This window comes from Microtus pennsylvanicus, chromosome 1 (genome assembly GCF_037038515.1).
Source record: "Microtus pennsylvanicus isolate mMicPen1 chromosome 1, mMicPen1.hap1, whole genome shotgun sequence".
NCBI lineage: Eukaryota > Metazoa > Chordata > Mammalia > Rodentia > Cricetidae > Microtus > Microtus pennsylvanicus.
Genome location: NC_134579.1, coordinates 72,026,138 through 72,044,986, shown reverse-complemented (window position 1 = coordinate 72,044,986; position 18,849 = coordinate 72,026,138). Strand labels below are relative to the sequence as shown.

At 48.4% G+C, this 18,849-nt stretch overlaps 1 protein-coding gene across 4 annotated transcripts in view; it reads right to left on the bottom strand.

Moving 5' to 3' along the window:
• The window catches only part of Etv5 (ETS variant transcription factor 5), a 64,110-nt gene extending 46,800 nt beyond the window's left edge, over window positions 1-17,310 (bottom strand). For 2 of the 4 annotated variants that reach the window (XM_075967935.1, XM_075967942.1), the window contains exons 1-5: window positions 17,192-17,310; window positions 14,243-14,374; window positions 14,040-14,127; window positions 13,865-13,912; window positions 13,721-13,771 (exon numbers count right to left, since the gene is read on the bottom strand). In XM_075967935.1, coding sequence (XP_075824050.1) covers window positions 13,721-13,771; window positions 13,865-13,912; window positions 14,040-14,127; window positions 14,243-14,287 — 232 coding nt within the window. In that variant the 5' untranslated portion in view covers window positions 14,288-14,374; window positions 17,192-17,310. Of the gene's footprint in view, window positions 1-13,720; window positions 13,772-13,864; window positions 13,913-14,039; window positions 14,128-14,242; window positions 14,375-17,036 lie in introns of all 4 variants that reach the window. The other 2 variants (XM_075967949.1, XM_075967953.1) reach the window with 2 other exon arrangements.
• Between the last annotated feature and the right edge of the window lie 1,539 nt (window positions 17,311-18,849).

Genomic DNA, 18,849 nt, shown 5'->3' with positions numbered 1-18,849 from the left:
AGTGAGTTCCCGGCCAGGCAGTTCTACGATGTGAGAGTCTGCCTCACACACCCTCAAAGCAAAAAAATACGCATGCCAGCTTAGGAAATACTTACAACGGAGGAAACACGGGATGGCAGTAGGACCCTGGTATGGCACCAAGGCTCGCCATACAATAGGAGACAGAACGATCCCCTGGTACAGTCAGCACCGAGGTGGGTATATGTCACATAGGGGCTGAAGTTTCAGGGAGGTTCAGTGTGCAGTCTTAAACTACAAGGACGGACAGATTTGTCCGAGGTAAAAGTCTTACAAGAAGAAGAGCCTAGATTCTGCTCTGGGACAGACCTGGCGATTTGTGTGCACTGGGGAAGGCTGCCTCAGATTTGCAGTATTATTCAGGAACTTAGACTGGTGATCAACCGTGGTGGTATGAGGGGGTTTAGCATTGCTTATTACTGGATATCCATATTCTCTACATGCTTCTCTCCCTCTCCATTTTCCTCTCCTTCCCAAATAGTCTCACTATGTAGCCTTGGTTGGCTTTCAATTCTTTATACAGACAAGGCTGGCCTCAAATTTTCTGGGATCCTCCTGCATTTGCCCCCTCAATGCTGAGATGACGGGTATCTGCCACCATGGCCAGATGGGTTATTTGTCTTGCATGTCATTTCAGCGAGGATCACAGGCTGTCACCCTGGTACGAGGGTTTAGGAAAAAGCAGAATTCATCAATGAACACCTACAGAAGACCTTGTCATACAGCCAGCACCACCCTCTGTACAATAACTAACTTAACGGCTGAAGGAGGAACCAATAAAGCTGGCTCCCGGAACATTTGACTTCGGGAGTCAGGTCTCTCTGCTGCAGTCAGCACAATCAGACCTAGAAACAAGGTAATAGAATCACCTAAAGAAAGGCTTTGACAGAGAAGTGAATCTGGGGGAGGGAGGAAGTGAGGGAAGGGACTGGGAGGAGTGAAAAGAGATCGCTGTCAGGATGTAATATATGAGAGAAGAAAATTAATTAAAAAAAGTTAGCAGGGCTTTAAATGTAAAGCCACAACATGGACTATGGGAAAAGGGAACAAAAAGGGCCTAGGCTATGCGGGCATAGGACCCACTGAAGAATGAGGGTCACAGTTTTGAAAATCAAGCTAGCTGGATGTCAAGCTGTGGGAAATAACCAAAAGCAGCAGAGGCGGATCTTGCTACAGCAGGAACCAACTGACCAGAACCTTTGGGGGCACTACTTTTGGGGTATAAGCCCAGGGATCTTGTTAGTGATGAACTACCTAAAAATGCTAGGCACCTTGAAAGACTCTGTGGGGATGTGGGGACGGGGGCATCTACTCTGATCTAAGTGGGATGGCAGAGATACACAGTTGTCAGGACAGTGGAAGACTGGCTTCGAGTTCTGAAAATGGACACCCAGGGTCTCCACATGCAAGACTTAGAATTCTGAAGAAGGAAATTGAGCTGATCAAAGAACTGAACTCTGAAATTTTGACAGTTCCATGAAGCTGCCTGGGTAGGGTCTCTCTCCCAAGACACAGGAATTAACAGTTCATTGGCTTTACTCCACTCTGTTCAATAGTCAACTGAAACCACAGATAGGGGAAGACAAAGACACCACGCTGTGTAAACCTTCCTCTTGAGGTCTGTCTATCTCTGATCAGCTTAGATTTAGGTAGTGGACTCCAGGCACCAACACAGCAGGTGCTAAGCTGTGGCCTGCACACTGTTGGGCTTTGCAGGGCATGCTTCCTCTGGGGACATGCTAGAGGGTATGGAGTTAGTCTTCCCTGACAAGGGCGCACCTGGGCTGGGGACAACATTTCTAACTTCAGCTTGTGTGGAAGTCATGTTATACTACTTTATCATCTTACTGCTCCCGGAAGTATGACAATAGCAAGAGGCACGAGACAGATTCAACAGAGAACACTTGTCTAGTTTTGAGGGTATCTTAGCACATGGGGTGATGCCAGCCTTGGGGGCTCTGGGTTAGAGTGCCATTTAGCTTCCAGAACAACAGATCCGGCTATGACCAAAGCAGGGTAAGATGAAAATGGGGCTTTACAGTCCCAAGGCAATTTCAATTTCTTTATGGGCAGGGACATTGACATGACAGGGGCTTTAGATGTGTGCTGGTACATTCTAGGAACTATAATGTTTATTTTAGCTCTTAACGAGATATAAACGGGGGGGGGGGGGGAGCAGTTTAGAGGTTTGTTCCTGGTAGGTTCAGCTCACTAATGCTGGCTGGAAAGCACTTGACATCCCATAATTAAATCATCAAACCCAGAAGGTAAAAAAATTAAAGCTGCCCGTGAAAGTAAATTTAGGAGACTTCTGTGTGATGTGCGACCCATCAGAAGGGAGAGTACGACAGACCAAGGAAACTGTGGTGGCTCCAGGAAAGACTTCCTAGCAAGGCCAAGGACATAATAACTCTTTGGTGTTCTGAGGATCACACAGAGAGGAAAAGCCTCGCTGGGAAGAACAACAATGGTCCTCAAAGCTCCCTACCTCATCTGCAACATGAGACTGGCAGCTGCCACCAAGGGAGTCAGTGGGTTGTACCTACAGACACACAGGCTGGCCTATTTCAGACCTTTATTCAAAGCTCTTCAAAGGGAAGGGCGTGGTGGCATATACCTGTTGTACCACTATCAAGGACGTTGGGACAGGAGGATTGCTTGAGTTTCTTACTTCTAGAGCAGCCTGGAGACTGCTCCATTTGAGGAAAAAAACAAAAAATCTCGCAGTGTTGGCTAAGCTACAGCTCAGTGATACAGGACTTGACTGGCATATGTGAGACTCTGGGTTCATTGGGTACAGCAGAAAAACTGGCCAGGCTTGTCTGTGGTCATCTATTAGAGGTTGCCATGGATCTGGAAACACTGGCTTTATCCTTTCTTTGACTCTATCAGTACTAACAACAATGATGGTGGCTTTCAAAGAAAGCCTAGTTCAAATGGAAAGATTAACCAAAGTCCCCTGTTGTGAATCATCTTTTGTACACTGTGCAGATAGATGTGTTGCTCTTATTAAAGGGCTAAGTGGCCAATGGCTAGGCAGGAAGAGGTTAGGCAGGACTTGCGGACAGGGAGAGAGCTTGGGGATAAAAGGAAGAGGGTTATTAGGAGACTCGGGGAGAAGCAAGATGAGCCTGCCTTACTGAGGAAAGGTACCGAGCACATGGTAGAACGCAGATGAGAAATGTGGGTTAATTTAAGTTGTAAGAGTTATTAGTTTAACAAGATTCAAGCCTCTGTATGGTTATTTGGGAGTTGGCAGGTGGGACAGAAAATTCTGCCGACAGTCCCCTCCTCTTCCCAAAGTTGCAAAGTTGGTCTCAGGAGTGAGAGGAGCCCACTGTAGGCATAGGTACCAGATCAGACACCTCTTGACTCAGACCTCAAGCTACGAATTGTCTACTAGTCTAACTCTGAACAGCTGCCTCTGGCTCTATATCAAATTGCATCACTTATAATTACAAACAGAAAACCGGTTATCAAATAAGGAAGGAAACTGGGTGACAAGGACTACAGCTGCCAAAGCCAATGATAGCACTTTTTTTTTTTTGAACCCAGGTGTATTAGTTTCAGATTCTTCCCTTCGTCACCACACTTCAGCATCGCTCTCAAAGCAGCCCAGAGCTGTGCGGTACCTGCCCTTCAAAGGATGTGTCTATGTATGTCAAAAAGGCAAGCCTGGCGCTTTGGCATTCTAAGAGAGGAACTCTGGGGACCTCAAGTCCAAAGGTTAGAACTGAAGGGAGGAAACGGAGTAGAACACAGACCTAGACTGAGGGGATCATGCTATGGGTCTCTTACTCTGGGGGCTGGAGAGAAGGCTCAGAGGCTGAGTGCCTGCTGCTCTTCCAAATAATCTAAAAGTGGTTCCCAGCACCTAAGTCAGGCAGCTCACGGCCTCTTGTCCCTTTAGCTCCAGGGGATCCCATGCTTCTTTTGGTCTCTATGTTTATATACATATACACATACATACATATATATGTACGTATACACACACACACCCCAGAGGGCTTTAATTGTCAAGGAAAGGGCTTGCCCACCTGCACAGAGCCAACTCCAAGGAAAGCCAAGGCAAGCTTCTGGACCAAAAACAGCCCAGTCACCCAGTTAGAGTCTTTGCAGAGTTACGATGTAACTGATCGGTTTGATCTGAGTGCCCTGCAGACTGTTTTACTACTTCCCTTCAGCCACCATGCCTAGGACATTAATATCCAACCTCTGCCAGTATGAGATACAACAGAAAAAGAGGCCGGAAGAGTGTCTGCGCTCCAGGCTCTAGGGTGGCCGGGTGGGAGACAGCAGCATGGCCGCACTGACCACGGCAAGCCTGGCTGTGAAGTTAGTCACAGAGGATTATTGTGAGGCAGTGGAGCTGGGGGAGGGGGTGCTCAAAGTGAACCTTTAGCTTGACCTTAAGCATCACTGTCTCGATAACTTTCTCTCATCTAAACTGACATAGAGGAAACTTTAGGAATATTAAAACCAGGCTATGTAGAGAGACCCTGTCTCAATAAAACAAACAAAAACAAAAGGAACATTAGAAGCATCTGAAATGCATTAAGGCCTGTACAAGTCTTCAGCTTTGCATTTAAAATTCGCCTTTCTAGTTTGACAGGAGGAAGTCCAAACTTTAGCAAAGTGGCCTCTCCCTAGAGCTATTTCTTTGTGTCACCTGCCACCTTTCCCTACAGGCAGGGCATCTGGGCACCTATGCTGGGCCCCGCTCCTCCAACATATGCAGATTTCCCTGGAGGAACAGAAGCAGCTGCTCAACCTAGGCCACCAACGAACACGTCACTACATGCATACAAAAGAGCGAACAGAAGAAAAGAAACAGCCCAGATTCACTTTTTTTCCTAAGGTCATCATTGGAACACAGGCTTTGGGAGCCTATGTAGAGTTACTTCCTACTGTTTGGAGACCAGCACTGGGAGGTTGGGTGGGGCAAGAACAGAAGGTACCCCGCTCCTGTGCTGAGTACATGACCAGGTTCCTCTGACCTTGCAGAGCATGGGTCCATGCCTGAGGAATGTACCAAAAAACACTACAGGACTTTTCCACTGTTGGAAGCACTTGGAGACTAAAGGATTTCTCAATGTGAACAGGAATGGAAAATGGGAAGTAGGGATTAAGATTAATATTCATAAAAATAAGGATGCTCAGCATCTTCACAGAAGTAAAATTCTATGGCTGCTGAGGCAGGAAAGGGATGACAAAGGACCCGAGGACAATCGGAAAATGTCAGGGTATTTAGGTGACACAGGGTGATTGTCTCTATTCAAGTGTTTCCCATTAAGATTCAGATTAGGAAATCTGGGCAGGCTCCAGAATCTGGCCTTCACTATGGGTGGGTGGCTGTGTACAAGAGACACCCATGCTGTAGAGTATTTGTTTACACTACGAAGATATGCCTTTGCCAAGGCACCTTCTGGTTCATTTAATAAAGAACTGAGTGGCCAAATGCTAGGCAGGAAGTGGTTAGGTGGGACTTCCAGAAAGAGAGGACTCTGGGAAGAAGGAGAAGTCGCCCGACACAAGGAGAGGAAATGAGAGGAACAAGATGGAAGAGAAGTAATGCCACTTGACAGAACAGATTAACATAAATGGGTTAACTTCATTTTAGGAGCTAGCTAGGAACAATCCATGCCATTATTTGGGAGCTGGCTGGCGGGACAGAAGGACTCTTTACCCAACCGCCCCCTCCGGTATATACACGTGACTCTTGGGAATTGCTCTTCAGACCATTTCCAGACCTGCAGCTGAAATGCAGATGTCCTCAGCCTGGAGGGGGCAGTGAGTGCGTGCCCAGGGTGGGAGTGGGGGACATCACCAGCCTCCCGATAGCAGACACCTAGAGCCACCTCTAGACAGGTTAACTCTGGCAAAGGACAGTCTACCAAGGTCTATTCTCCTAGGAAGAGGGGTGGGGTTAGGGGGAGGCACCCTTGCAAGGTCTACTGCCAGAGAAATATTCGGGATAAAAAGTCCTTTTGACAAAACATAAACAACTTTATTTTGGTCATGAGGACGAAAGACAAATTTTAAAATCCTGCTGAAACGACATCCACCGTTACTGGTTAAGCTTTGCCCTTTAACTGTGTCATTCAGTGCTGACCTAGCCCAGCTCGCTGGAGGAGCTGGCTGTTAGCCAAGATGCTGGAGGATACTGAAGGGTGTATTCTACTGAGCTGGGTACCCCTAAATCCAAGCACTTCCTGCATGAGGAGGTTCCTCTGGCTCTGGAGTTGTTCCAAGGCAGAGTTCTTTTTGGTACTCCCCGGGTATTTAATTGGAGAGGACCAACCCTTTCATTGGTGTTCAGGAAGTGGCAAAGCCACAGTGAGGGGTGGCTTGTAACTAAATCCTGAAGTTTGGGAAACACCATTTTAAAGTGCCGCTTTCTGAGCCTAGACGAAAATTAACAAAAGAGAGGCCAAGGGGTAGAGAGAATACTGTTTTATTGGCCCCTATGAAAGCCTAAAAACAAGAAACGTCCTCCTTGGCCTTGCAAATATTGATCCTGCAGACCTGGAAAAAAGGGCTGAGTTTGGGAGAGGGGCAGCCATCTTCGGGAGAGAAGTTGCATAGGCACAGAGGAAGTGAAGGGCTGACATCCTCACACCAGGTCTCTCTGGAGAAAGTAGCCTGCCCTGGTCTCCACCACTTTAGACTACTGCCCTAGAAAACGGAAGGCAGAGCAAGGAGGGAGGACTCGATGCTCCTCAGATCCTCTGTAACTCACCCTCTCAGCCCAGAACAGCGGCCTGGTAGCGAGAGAGTTAAAAGACAGCCCTTAAAAGAAAACTCATACCCCATTAAGCTCAGGCTTGGAGAGCAGGGAGCAGTTAGCAGGCCAAAGGAAACTAATTCTGGAGGTTCTCCAAGCTGCCAATCACGGGCATATTTCTAACAGTCGCAGCGTTGTTGGAGTTGGTTGTTTTTCCACAGGCTGCACAATGGGGTCTGGTTATTCATTGAAAAAGTCTGCCAGTGGGCCCCGCCCTCCATTCACAACCAATTTGGAATGCTCCATTCATGCAAGAGGGGGAGTCTGCAGCTAGCTGGGACAGACCTACTACTAGTGCCCAGGGCTCAGCTGTCGCCACAGAGAAGCTTGCTCGCCCAGTGCGATGTGTTTATATAAGAAATTCAGGCACAGTAGGGGGCGCTGGCTGGGTCTGCACTCTCCCTAGGACCCAAATGGCTAGGATTACTGCTGAAATCTGCAAGGCTGAGCAAAGAGATGAGGTTCGGAAGACCAGCTATACCAGGCAAAGGGGTAAAGGAATAGCAGGATTACAATCGCTGTAGCTTCCAGGGGAGAATACCGGTTTCTACTGCCCTAATTATATTAAGGGGCAGCTCTCTCTCTCTCTCTCTCTCTCTCTCTCCCTCTCTCTCTCTCTCTCTCTCTCTCCCTCTCTCTCTCTCTCTCTCTCTCTCTCCTCTCTCTCTCCTCTCTCTCTCTCGAGAGCTTGCCCTGCCAGACATCTTTTTCCCTGGTAGCTAACACAAGACGCCCCATTGCTCCCCAGGGCAGAGGGACTTGGGAGACATTAGGAATTTCAACAATTTCTTGGCTTCTGAGTGGCCCCTGAAGGGTTTAGCACACCCTCCTGGATGTCCAGGCAGCAAAACAGAAGACTGAGCAGATCTGGAATGGGAGGATAAAATCTCTCAAGACTTCAGAGGGTACAAGGCTAAAAACTGGTTTGGTGTCTTTAGGGGACTTTTTTTTTTACTCCCTCCCTTTTGATTCCTCTAAACACTCAGTGATTACCCTGAGGGTGAATGGAAGGAACCTGTCTGCCAACCCAACTTGATTTCAAGGAGAAGTAGACTTCTTCAGGAAAATGATGGAAGGAGATCATTTTGAACTCTCAGGCCGCTTTCTTCATAGCAGACTTATGTTCAAGTGTCTCATGCTCACTGCTTCTCACTGCCCGTCCCCACTTCTGAGACCTTTCTCAGTATCAAATTCCCACACAACGCCTTGCTGTTTGGGAGGTAAGTGTGGGACTCCTGGCCCAGATGTCTGCCTGCTCTGAGATCCTCTACCCCGCTGCAATCCTCTAACCTCCCCTTTCAGAGCTGAGGGAGCCTCAGTTGTCTGCTGGGCAGGGTCTTTTTTTTGGGGGGGGGGGTATTCTCCCAGGAAGGCCTGAGCACCAAGTCCACGGTTACCTCATGTACCCGACCCCCAAATGGACTTATGCCCACACACACTCACGCACCATGCCCACACCAGGAGTCTACAGTCTTGCTGTTCTTTTAAAAGAAGCCTAGAGGAGGGACAATGGCGGGAACTGACGACCGGAGCCCCCTGTTAACTGAGCTTGATGAGTTCACAAAATGAATTTTTTAAAAACCAACCTAATCCGGTAGTGGCATCAGCATACCTGGCATACATCCAAAAGCTGGGAGCCGCAACATGACGAGACTCTGAGCTCCCCGGATTCCAAATGGAGAAGCACTGAGTGCCAGGGGACAGATGGGGCCCAAGCTGCTCAAGGGCAGTGCCCGCCCAAGAGGGGGAAGTCAGTGAGGCTGCTTCTTCCCACCATTTAAACCCAAGAAACGCAGCAGTCGCCTGTCTCACACACCCCAACCTGCCTCACTCCCAGGAATATTCTTTTCTGCGGCTGGGAACACAATAATGATTCGATAAGACAGAAGAAAGGGCAGAGAGACTCAGCTTTTCAGCTCCCGTATCTTTGTCTCATAAGACCCAAGGATGCTGGAGAGCAGGGGCTAAATGGTGAGTTCGTGATGGATGCCAGGATTTTGTTCCTTCTGGCACCCACACAACTGATCTGCCTGGCAGACAGATTCATTTCCCTACTCAAGGCTTTTTTCACCAAATACAAAGGACTGGAGAGGCTTCCAGGCTCTCCTGGACAAGAGTAAAAGAGAACCACCACTGTTTTAAACATGCCTAACTTGACCATATGGCTTTCGTTTAGGCCAATGGTCTTAGGTCACTAACAGTTCTCAGGACGCTAGAGGCTATGAGACCAGGAACGGGCACTAATCATGGACTAGCTAGCAAGGTCTCCGAAAGTAAAGTCCTGGGCCGAATCATCTCTCCTCCACATTGTTCCTCTGCTTTCTTCTCTGTTCTCTCCCTTCTTTCAGTACTAACACCCCCCAACAGCCCCGAACAGCCAAACCTCCTCTTCCTCAGCCACCTAAGTTCTCTTTCTTCCAACAACCAATCTAGGATCCTTTTACTAGGGTGGTCTCGTTCCAAAGAGCAAGGGCTGCCAGCCAGCGCCCCCTCCCCACAACCCACCGCTACAACCGTGTTCTCAGAAGGGCCCCAGTGTCACTACTGTGCCTGGTGTTTGTGGCTTCAGGGTTAAACACAACCATTAACCCTGTGTCCCACTGAACTTAGGAAAAGCTGATTTTAACAGTTAATTAGCTGGTCCTTGGGAAATTACTTGTATTTCCTGCAGTCATTCCTTTATTATTTTTATTTTTATTATTATTATTGAAATAAAGATTTTTTAAAGAGAATTTCAAGGGGAAGATGGGGTCATTCAGATTTTAAGCCAATTTTGTAAATTGTATGTGGTACAGAGCTATGACTCTACGAAGAGATTCATCATCCCCCTCTGCATTAACTATTTCCATTACTCAAGATACTGGTAATTACTCACAATGCCACCCCTGAAACAAATGAGACGTTTAAAATAAATCAGAATTGAAACCTGCATTTAAAAAACACTCATTAGTACCCAGGAAGTCAGCTCAGAGAAATGAACCTATACAGCTTCCTCATTTCCACATCAAAGTCCCAAAGTACTCTGGAGTCCCGATCTTAACTGTGCCTCAGACTTAACTCTGTGAAAAGACGTGGGAAATGGGTAGAGAGACCCTGGAGCCCATGGTTTGTGTAACAAGTGGTCTGTGACACTCTCTCTCTCTCTCTCTCTCTCTCTCTCTCTCTCTCTCTCTCACACACACACACACACACACACACTATGCAAGGCATACAGTTTTAGACCTCTCTTTACAGTAATGCATCTTTAAGGAACTATGCCAGTTGTAACAATGTTTTTGCTTTATATCTCTTCCAAGTCCTAAATGGAAAATGTCTATGCCCTAACTTGCGTAACAGCATTCTCTGAGGTGCTGACAGGATGGCCAGCTATCGCCCTAACGCCTGTCTGAAAATCACGAGTCTGATCCACCCAGGCAGGCTGGCAACAGGACTGCAGCTTTCCTTGAGGATTAAAAACTGGTACTGTTTATTTCACTGAATTCTTCCTGATTGCATCCAAACTCCATGTTGGTTTTCTCAGACTTTCTCTACAAGAGATTTCCAGCTCAAATAAGCTTGGATCTTCAAGTCACTTCCTAACACCAAGGGATTATTTGGGGGGGGGGGGGGGGTGGCACACCCGCAGGGCCCCTAGGCTCTAGAGCAGCAGTCCTCAACCTGTGGGTCTCAATCCCTGGGGGGGGGGGGTACATATGCTATCCTGCATACCACATATTTACCATTATAATTCATAACCGCAGCAAAATTAGAGTCACGAGGCATCAATGGGAGTAATTCTATGGCTGGGGTCCCCACAGAATGAGGAGCTGTATTAAAGGGTCACAGTGTTAGGAAGGTTGAGAGCCTCTGCTATAGAGGATGCACTTTCTGTTCTCTTGATTGTAATTTTTAAAATTTCCAACCAGGAGCTAGCAAGATGGCTGAGAGAATAAAAGTGCTTATCACCGAGCCTGATTACCCACACGCAGGGTGGAAAGAGAACCAACCCACACACTATCCTCCAGCCACTGTAAGAAAGCCGAGTCCGAGCGCAGGAGTGTGTATCCGTGAGACAGATGGAGTAAGCCGTTAATCTCACAGTGGGTCCATTTCTTTAAATCACCTTCACAGGTAGATGTCTACAAACAAGATACCCAAATCTCTCTTAGAAACTGGGCCTCTACTGTTTTTAAAATAAATAAACAACAACAAACATGTTTTTCACATAATCCTTTCAAAAGACAGTTGTGTGATCTTTAACACAAGGCTATGGCAAGTGCTCACAGGGAAGCAAGGTATGCAGTTTGATAGAAGGGCTCCACCAGCTCCCCTGGGGATCCCTTGCCAGTCTGAGCCTGATCGAACACAGCAACCTGCATGAACGAAGAGTTCCAGGCTCCCAAAGCCATAATGGGGGGGCTCTTGCCTCAACACTCCGGACAGGTCAGTCTATTTGATTCCACCTTTCCCCAAGCTCTACCTCAGAAAGAGTCGGGACGAGATTATTACGAGGCTTATTTAGGCTACTTGACCATCTACGTTATCCTTAAAATACAGACAAGCTCAACCGTAAGCAGTTATGACCAAAAGCAAACAGACAAAAGTCACAACAACAAATAACCATTATATCTGGTAGGCAGGGGCAGCCCCCAAAGTACCTGCACTTCAGGTATGGTATTTTAATTAAAGAACCCAGCGCATTCCATCTGCCGAGCAAGGATCATTTCTAGAGCACCAAGACACATTTATCGATTTCTTTGCTCAAGACTACTCCCACAGATAAGAATCTCTGCAGAGGAACTCTGCCCTGCTGCCGTCACCGTCACCCCCATCCCCCACCCCAAGACCAGGCACAGAGCATGCAATCAATCTGAGGTCAGCTGTCTCACCTCCCTCTTAACTCTGGGGGGGGGGGGCGCGGGTTACAGAGAAACAAACTGTAATGTTCAAAGAACCTCTGCCATGAGAGCCACCTCCCAAGCCAACTGCAGCCTACCGGGGGTAGGAACTGCAAAGGCTGGGCCAACTTTCAAGACAGAAACAAGATTGAGTAGATTCTATCTCTCTGCTCGAAAACACTCCCCCTCACCACACACACACACACACACACACACACACACACACACACACACACAGCCCCCTCCGGTTATCTCTACTTAGCCTTTCAATGGCAAGTTCCCCAACCGCTTGAAAGCAATCAAAGAGCAATAATAAGCATTTCCTTTTGTACAGCCGATCTCCACAGCAAGCCGTGACAAAGCTAAGGTAGCTGCTAGCGATTCATCCCCGGGCTGCAGCCTATTCCCTCTTCAAGTTTCATGGCATTCTGCCTTGAACACGAGGCCTATCATTACAGAATGCTTAGCTGGTACCTCTGCGCTTTTATCTAATAGATTTAGGACACCCCACTTTTAGGCAGACCCAGATACTCGCTCTCCGAGTGGCATTTTTACACACTTATGCACACGTACGCCCCAGAGGTAAAACAAAAGCTGGGAAGAATCTGCTGGTGCAAAATGAGAACTCAAATACCAGTCTGAGCCGGGCGATGGTGGCGCACGCCTTTAATCCCAGCACTTGGGGGGCAGAGGCAGGCGGATCTCTGTGAGTTCAAGACCAGCCTGGTCTACAGAGCTAGTTCCAGGACAGGCTCCAAAGCCACAGAGAAACCCTGTGTCGAAAAACCAAAAAAAAAAAAAAAAAAAAAAAATCCCAGTCTGGCTCAGGTGCTTGCTATTATAAAGCATGACTAAGAGACATGAATTTCTCTCTATGATGCAACTCTCAAGAGAGGCAGCGTTCTCCAGCCCGCTCTTAAACCTGCTCATTCGCCAGTGACTAATGCTCTCTAGAGCAGCCTGGTGCTGCTCCAATTTCATCAGCCAGCTTTGTCCTTGGTAGCTCTGCCTGGACCATAAAGCCCCCAAATGCGTTGAGGGCAGCCCAGAAAGAGCAGGGCAAAGCCAACTATGCGCTGCCAGCATCAGCAGCCATTGTGGAACCCTGCATCGATTATTTTAAGGAACGAACACTCAGAGACCATGAGGAAAAAAGGGCTTTACTCTTCTCAACAGTGAGGTCATAACAACCACATGACAAGCGCAAATCAAAGCCTTCTGTGACCACCCTTCTTCACTGGCTTAGAAGCAAAATTGCCATGTTAGGTGGACCCACAATCAATAGGAATTTTCCATTAAACATGTGCTGTACTTTTCAAAGGAAGAAAAGTGTCTTCGCCTTAAGTATAGCTCTGTTTTAGCAATGCTAGCGACTGGGCTTGGAACCCTATACACGCCAGGCATACGAGTGAGCTACATCCTCATCCCAAGAAATAAATTTATAAAACAAATAGACAAAAAAAAAGAATTTGAAAAAACCGTATGATCAATAGACACTAGGGGCTGGAGAAATGGCTCAGCAGTTGAGAGCACTTGCTGCTCTTCCAGAGTTCCCAGCACCCACAAAAGGTAGATCACAACCACCTGTTAACTCTAGTTCTTGGGGATTTGACACCCCCTTCTGGTCCCTGCAAGTACTAACACGCATAATACACACACCTCTCGCGCCCAGATAAATCTTGGAAGACAAAAAGATGTTTGACACACGATCATATATGGTGAAATTCTCGTTACAGCCACCATGTGGTGGCTGGGAATTGAACTCAGGACCTCAGGAAGGGCAGGCAGTGCTCTTAACCTCTGAGCCACACAGATGGAAAACTAGCTTAACATTCTGGAGTTCAAGTTTTTAAGGTAAAAAGCAGTTTTATTAAAATTATCTTGAGTAAATCTTATCTCCAAAAGAGCCTGAAATGATTAAAATACAGGTATACCACCGCCCAAAATCCTCTGGCTATCGCTAAAGAACGCATTCTACAGGGAAAGATCCAAGACCAAACAATTTCAGAACAAGTGTTGCCAGCAACAGAAAAGAACTTACAGTTATCAGACTGGAAATCTGGGACAAATTGTTCATCATCAGGAACTTGAGCTGGAAAAGAGACCTCTGTTTTAGATCTTTGTACTGCATGGAAAGGCACAGTGGAATGTTTCACATAAAGAACAGCACAGTCAAGAAACTTGCCTTCAGCTAACCAAGCCTCTTGAAGTTGACTAAGATCCTGAAACAACTCTGCAATTAAAAAAAAGAAAAAAAGGATTCAGAATGAGGTTATTTCTTGTGCTTAGGAGGAGCATGGGAGGCTGCGCACTGGTGATCTGAGCAGTCTGAGGCTGCGGCACAGGGAAATCTCCACTACCTTCAGAATCGTGAGCCAGATCCGTATCCAAAAACTTCCTCTTTCTGTCCGTCACAGGTCGCCCTCGACAGTCCTCTGAGCGAGATTTCTGAAAGAGGTCGACAAATGAAGACTCAAGTGCAGGAAAAGGGGTGCAGAGGGGGTTCCACCCGCTCCTCCACACCAAAGAGCTCAGGGACAAAACAGCAGAGACGCCAACTCACCCCTGGGACCATAAAAGGGACTTGTTGATCACAAAACCCATCCATGGTGCTTCCAAAGTCTCTGGTACCACGGTGAAAGGCTTCAGCATTGAGTAGTTTCTGGGGTATGTGGGAGGGAGTATAGAGATCCTCCTGTAACATGAATTTGGGAGATTTAAAGTGTCGTGGGTGGGGGGGGTGTAGTCTTTCCTTCTTGCCTGTGTAGTCGGTCCTATCTCTGCGTCCCCAAAGCCTACTCAAGGTGTAAACTTTCAAGATAAGTTTTCAAAGCTCACTAGGCACTTGGGGACAAATCCATTTATGCGATCATCAGGGGGGTGTTGTCCATGGTAGAACACTTAACCAGCTGCATGCACAAGGTCCTAGGTTCAATCCCCAGTAATGACGGAAAAAAGAAAGAGAAAAAAAAATTGCCTGTCTGCCACATAAACCAAAACCAAGCAACCAACTAAACACCTCAACTTGTTAACTTATTTTTTTTAAGATAATTAAGTTTTTGATAGTGCAGTAACAAGAACTAGAGAAACTGGGTTAAGTATTCCAAATTATTGGCAATTAAGAAACTAAGATACATGTGTTTTTTTCAAAGCATTTTGTAGGTCTATTTGTAGGTCTCTGGTAAAAACACTAGGTACAGTTCCAGGAACAAACTGATCAAAAGTATACTTTCTTCACACACAATTCTTTATTTAAAACCTAAACCTTCTGTCCAAACAGGTGTGTATACCTGAAATGACATAAACATCTCCATGGCAACTTACAAAAATTATCTGCCATAGACTAAACTTGTAGAAGAATGAAACATCTTTAAGAGATAAAGGAAACTCAATTTCACTTTATATATTTATGCAGCTCTATCAAAGCATACCCCCAACTCCAAAAAAAAAAAAAAAACAACTTTCAAAGCAAAAAGATCCATGGAAAGAAAATGCCCTTTACTGAGCAGTGAAATCAAATTTCCCAACAAAAACAGTAAAACACTGGTAAGAATTGGACAACAAAAGAAGACACTTTTCTAACGTGGGAGGGGCTTATCAGCAAATTTAGAAAGAGATCACCTTTCTTAAACACCTGATTTTCCAACTAAAAACTCAGGTCAAAGCAATGGGGGGGGGGCATGATAATTCACTCACCCCGGTTCTGAATAACAGAAAGCCCTAAATAGCCATTTCTTTTAACTTGTACACAAACTAGGCAACTTTTTTCACAGTATCCTTTCCATCTGACTTGTTTCTCATGCTGTGAACACCATATCAAATTTTCATAAGCGAGCAGGATGAGAGAAAACCCTTCGCAGCCAGTTCTTGGCCCAAGTAATCAGATATTTTCAAAGTCAAAGGAAAGAGAGTTCACAACTTCCTAGAAAAACAGCCCTGCCAGCTCGCCCTCCACACAGTGCAAACAGCGTTCAGAATGAGGCCTCTCTCTAGTACCCAAATCTGAAAAACCTTAGTAGAGTCGAGAAGCATGAAAGAATTCTGTGTTGTATTTAAAAACCTATCTGATTAAATTGTGGCCTCAGAAATTCTTAAATGTCTGTTGTGGGTAAGAGGAAAACGTGTAGGAAACTGGAGGGTAAAATATTTTTAGAATCTCATGATGCGCAAAAATATCTTTTGAAAAAAAATTAGTAAAAGAAGCTGCCCTAAGAGAATCCAAAAGCAGCACCGAGGATCTTCTAAGTAGCCCTTAGAGTTCAAGGGCTGGAAACATTGTGTTCAAAGTATCTTTTAAAAGCCTGCAGGGAAGGCGCTCCAGTTCATCCTGGAGTTTTAAACCACTTCCTTTGTGTCGTCGTCGCTCCCCCCGCCCAAAAAAAAATCCGGGCGCCCCCAGGAAAACTTTAACTCAGCGCAGCGACCCGATCGAGGCCCCTCCCCGTGGCGCGCAGCGGGCCTGGTTTTATGAATGGGAGAACAAGCCGCGGCCGCCACCGCAGGTAGAGGCTGTAACTGGATCCCTCGCGCCGGGCCCCATTCACAAAACAAGACACACTTCCACCCAATTCCCAGCCTTCCCATTCATGAAAACTCCTTCAGCTGCGCCCCCGCCCCCACTCCCAACGCACGCCTAGCCTCCGACGCAGGCCCCTCACCCCAGCGTCTTAGGGAAAAAAAAGCTCACTGCTTCATTCACAAAAAAAGGGAGAGAAAAAAAAAAACACCTCAGCGAGCTCCGAGTCCACGAAAGAAACCTGCTTCATTCATAAAAGTCACCCACATTCAGAAAACGAGGTGCGGCGCTGGGCGATACCAGTCGCCTCTAATTTACTCCCGACCCCACACGCCTTCTTTCGTCGCCCCCCTACTCAACCCCCACTCCGCTGAACCGCCCCCCCCCCGCACCACCCCAATGCAAGCCAGTCCCCGAATCCTGCACGAGGCTCCAGCATCTCTCGACTGGCTCCGCACCGCTTCTCTGCCCTCCAGGCCGCAGCTCAGGCGGCCCCAGGCACCCTCAGCCCGCAGAGGAGGGAGTGGGGGGCTGGGGGCCCGCTGCCCATTCTCTAACTTGCCAGGCCCACAGAAGTTCGGACCGATCCTGCATCCGCAGGCAGCACACGTCGGTGTCATTTAACTCTCGGGGTTCTGGAGCGACACCCCTAAAACTGCTGCCCGCCCCCCTCCCACCTAAGAGTCGCGGAGCGTTTCTTCTCGCGAGCCTCCCAGGGCCCTCGGGGGCCCACAACTCGGCGCCCCGCACCCCGTTCTTGCACCACGTTCCCGCAGCCTGCGCCCCGCACCCCGCTCCCTGCACCCGCTCCAGCATCCCGGGTGCCTCCTCCACGACGTACGGAAACCGGCTCTCCGCTCGCTCCGGAACCGCTAGCCGCCCCCGCCCGATGCCTCCCAGGAACCGAACCGAACCGGGCCTGGGGGGGGGAGGGGGCGGCTAGCTCCGGGAGTCACCCCAGGCACACCCGACGGAGGACTCGGAACCGGCCCGCACCTGAGCGGCCACTCCGCGCGCCCGCCTGCGCGCCTCGGTGGCGGGCTGGGCCGCAGCGATCGGGGTTGAGGACCGCTCCGCGCGCCGGCCTCCGGACTCTGCGCCGCCCTGCAACCGGCTGCAGCACTGGCCCGGCCCCCGCCGGCTCCGCCCGCCGCCATTGGCTCGTGGCCCAGAGCAGACACGTCCTCATTGGTTCCCGGTCGTACCCCCGGCTGCCCATCACCTCTTGTTTACCCTGTCTTCAGGCAAATCCAGCTGGGCCGCCCCACCAACTGCGGCGCCCATTGGCTAACGGTCGGCCTCTCTCACCGCCCTCAGAGGTCTGTTTTACATAATTTATGCACTGGGCGCCATTGACCAATCAGCACCGGCTTGTTTATATAATGAATGTAAGGACGTTTTTCATTCATAAAAAACGCGACCTGAGGGGGAGCTGAGCTGAGTCAGTGAAGCTCTTAAAGGGGCCACTCGCGAAGTTCCCCCCCCCTCCCCCGGCCTCCGCCTGCGCCTCTCCTCCCGCCACCCCCGCGCGGGGCCGCTTGGCGCCAGGCGTTCGCAGCTGCAGCAGCGAGCTAAGTTATCATTTTAGAACTCAGGCGAGAGGAATTCGTCATTCCACACACCGAAACTCGCTGACCCGCCTGGGCATTCGGCCCATAGAAACACAGAAAACGGAAACCGAGCCCTCTAATCTTAGCTACCTTGAAAAGGAGAGGCTTTAATTTCTTTTAACCAGGTTTCCAGTGAAAAGAATAAGCAGTTATCTTCCTTTAAAAACCCGAGCTCTTCCAGTTTTTAGTTGATGTTTCATATTGACAAAGCCCGGCCTGATCGCGCCTCCTCGGGTTAATTGACTCTGAGCTCGGCAACTTAGAGGCTCCAAGCAGAAATCCGGTTCTCGGGCCGCACGGGACCAGTAGAGGGCCTTGGAAGCACAAATCCCTCTGAAACGTGTGTGCAGAGTTAGACCGTTTGCTTCCTTCCCGGGCTGCTTGTTTTCCGTTTAATGCAAGATGGTGTATTTGCGAATTAGATGCCGTGCAGCTGGGAACTGGGAGAAGCAGCGTTGCTTGCCAAGAGATCGGGCACTGACTGCAGTCGCTGAGATTCTTAACAGGGTGTTCCAGAAAACAAACAAACAATCCTCTACCCTCCACCTTCTCGCCCCACTCCTGCGACCGACATCGGCCGTTCTCTTCTCTTCCCAAGGATGCTAGGCCGCCTGTAAGGGAGTTCACTGCCAGCGGGAGAGCGGGATGTCAAAGTTAGAACTTCAGCAAAAGGGTTCCTAAATTGTTAAACTATCGGTGCCGGAACCCCCACAAATGGGAGGTGCCGTGTGGATTTCTAGGGTCCGCGGTCTTTCCCCTCTCTGCTTGTCTATCAGAGCTGGCCCTTGATGTGTTGATCACAGTCTTTGATCAGATTGAATGCTGCGGTGAAACCTGGTCCCAGGCCCAGAGGGCTGAGTTATCGGTTTTGCCAGAGACTGGGAAGGGCACCAGTTGATGTGTGGGAAGGAGCTTTGAACTTTTTAACGAGCAGTTCCTTGATATTTAATTTCCTGCTTGAGGACTGTGCTTCGCTTAGCACCAATCCTACTGGATGACTGGAGAGTCTGCCCTTTTCTGCTAGTTCTTCCGGCTTGTTTCTGA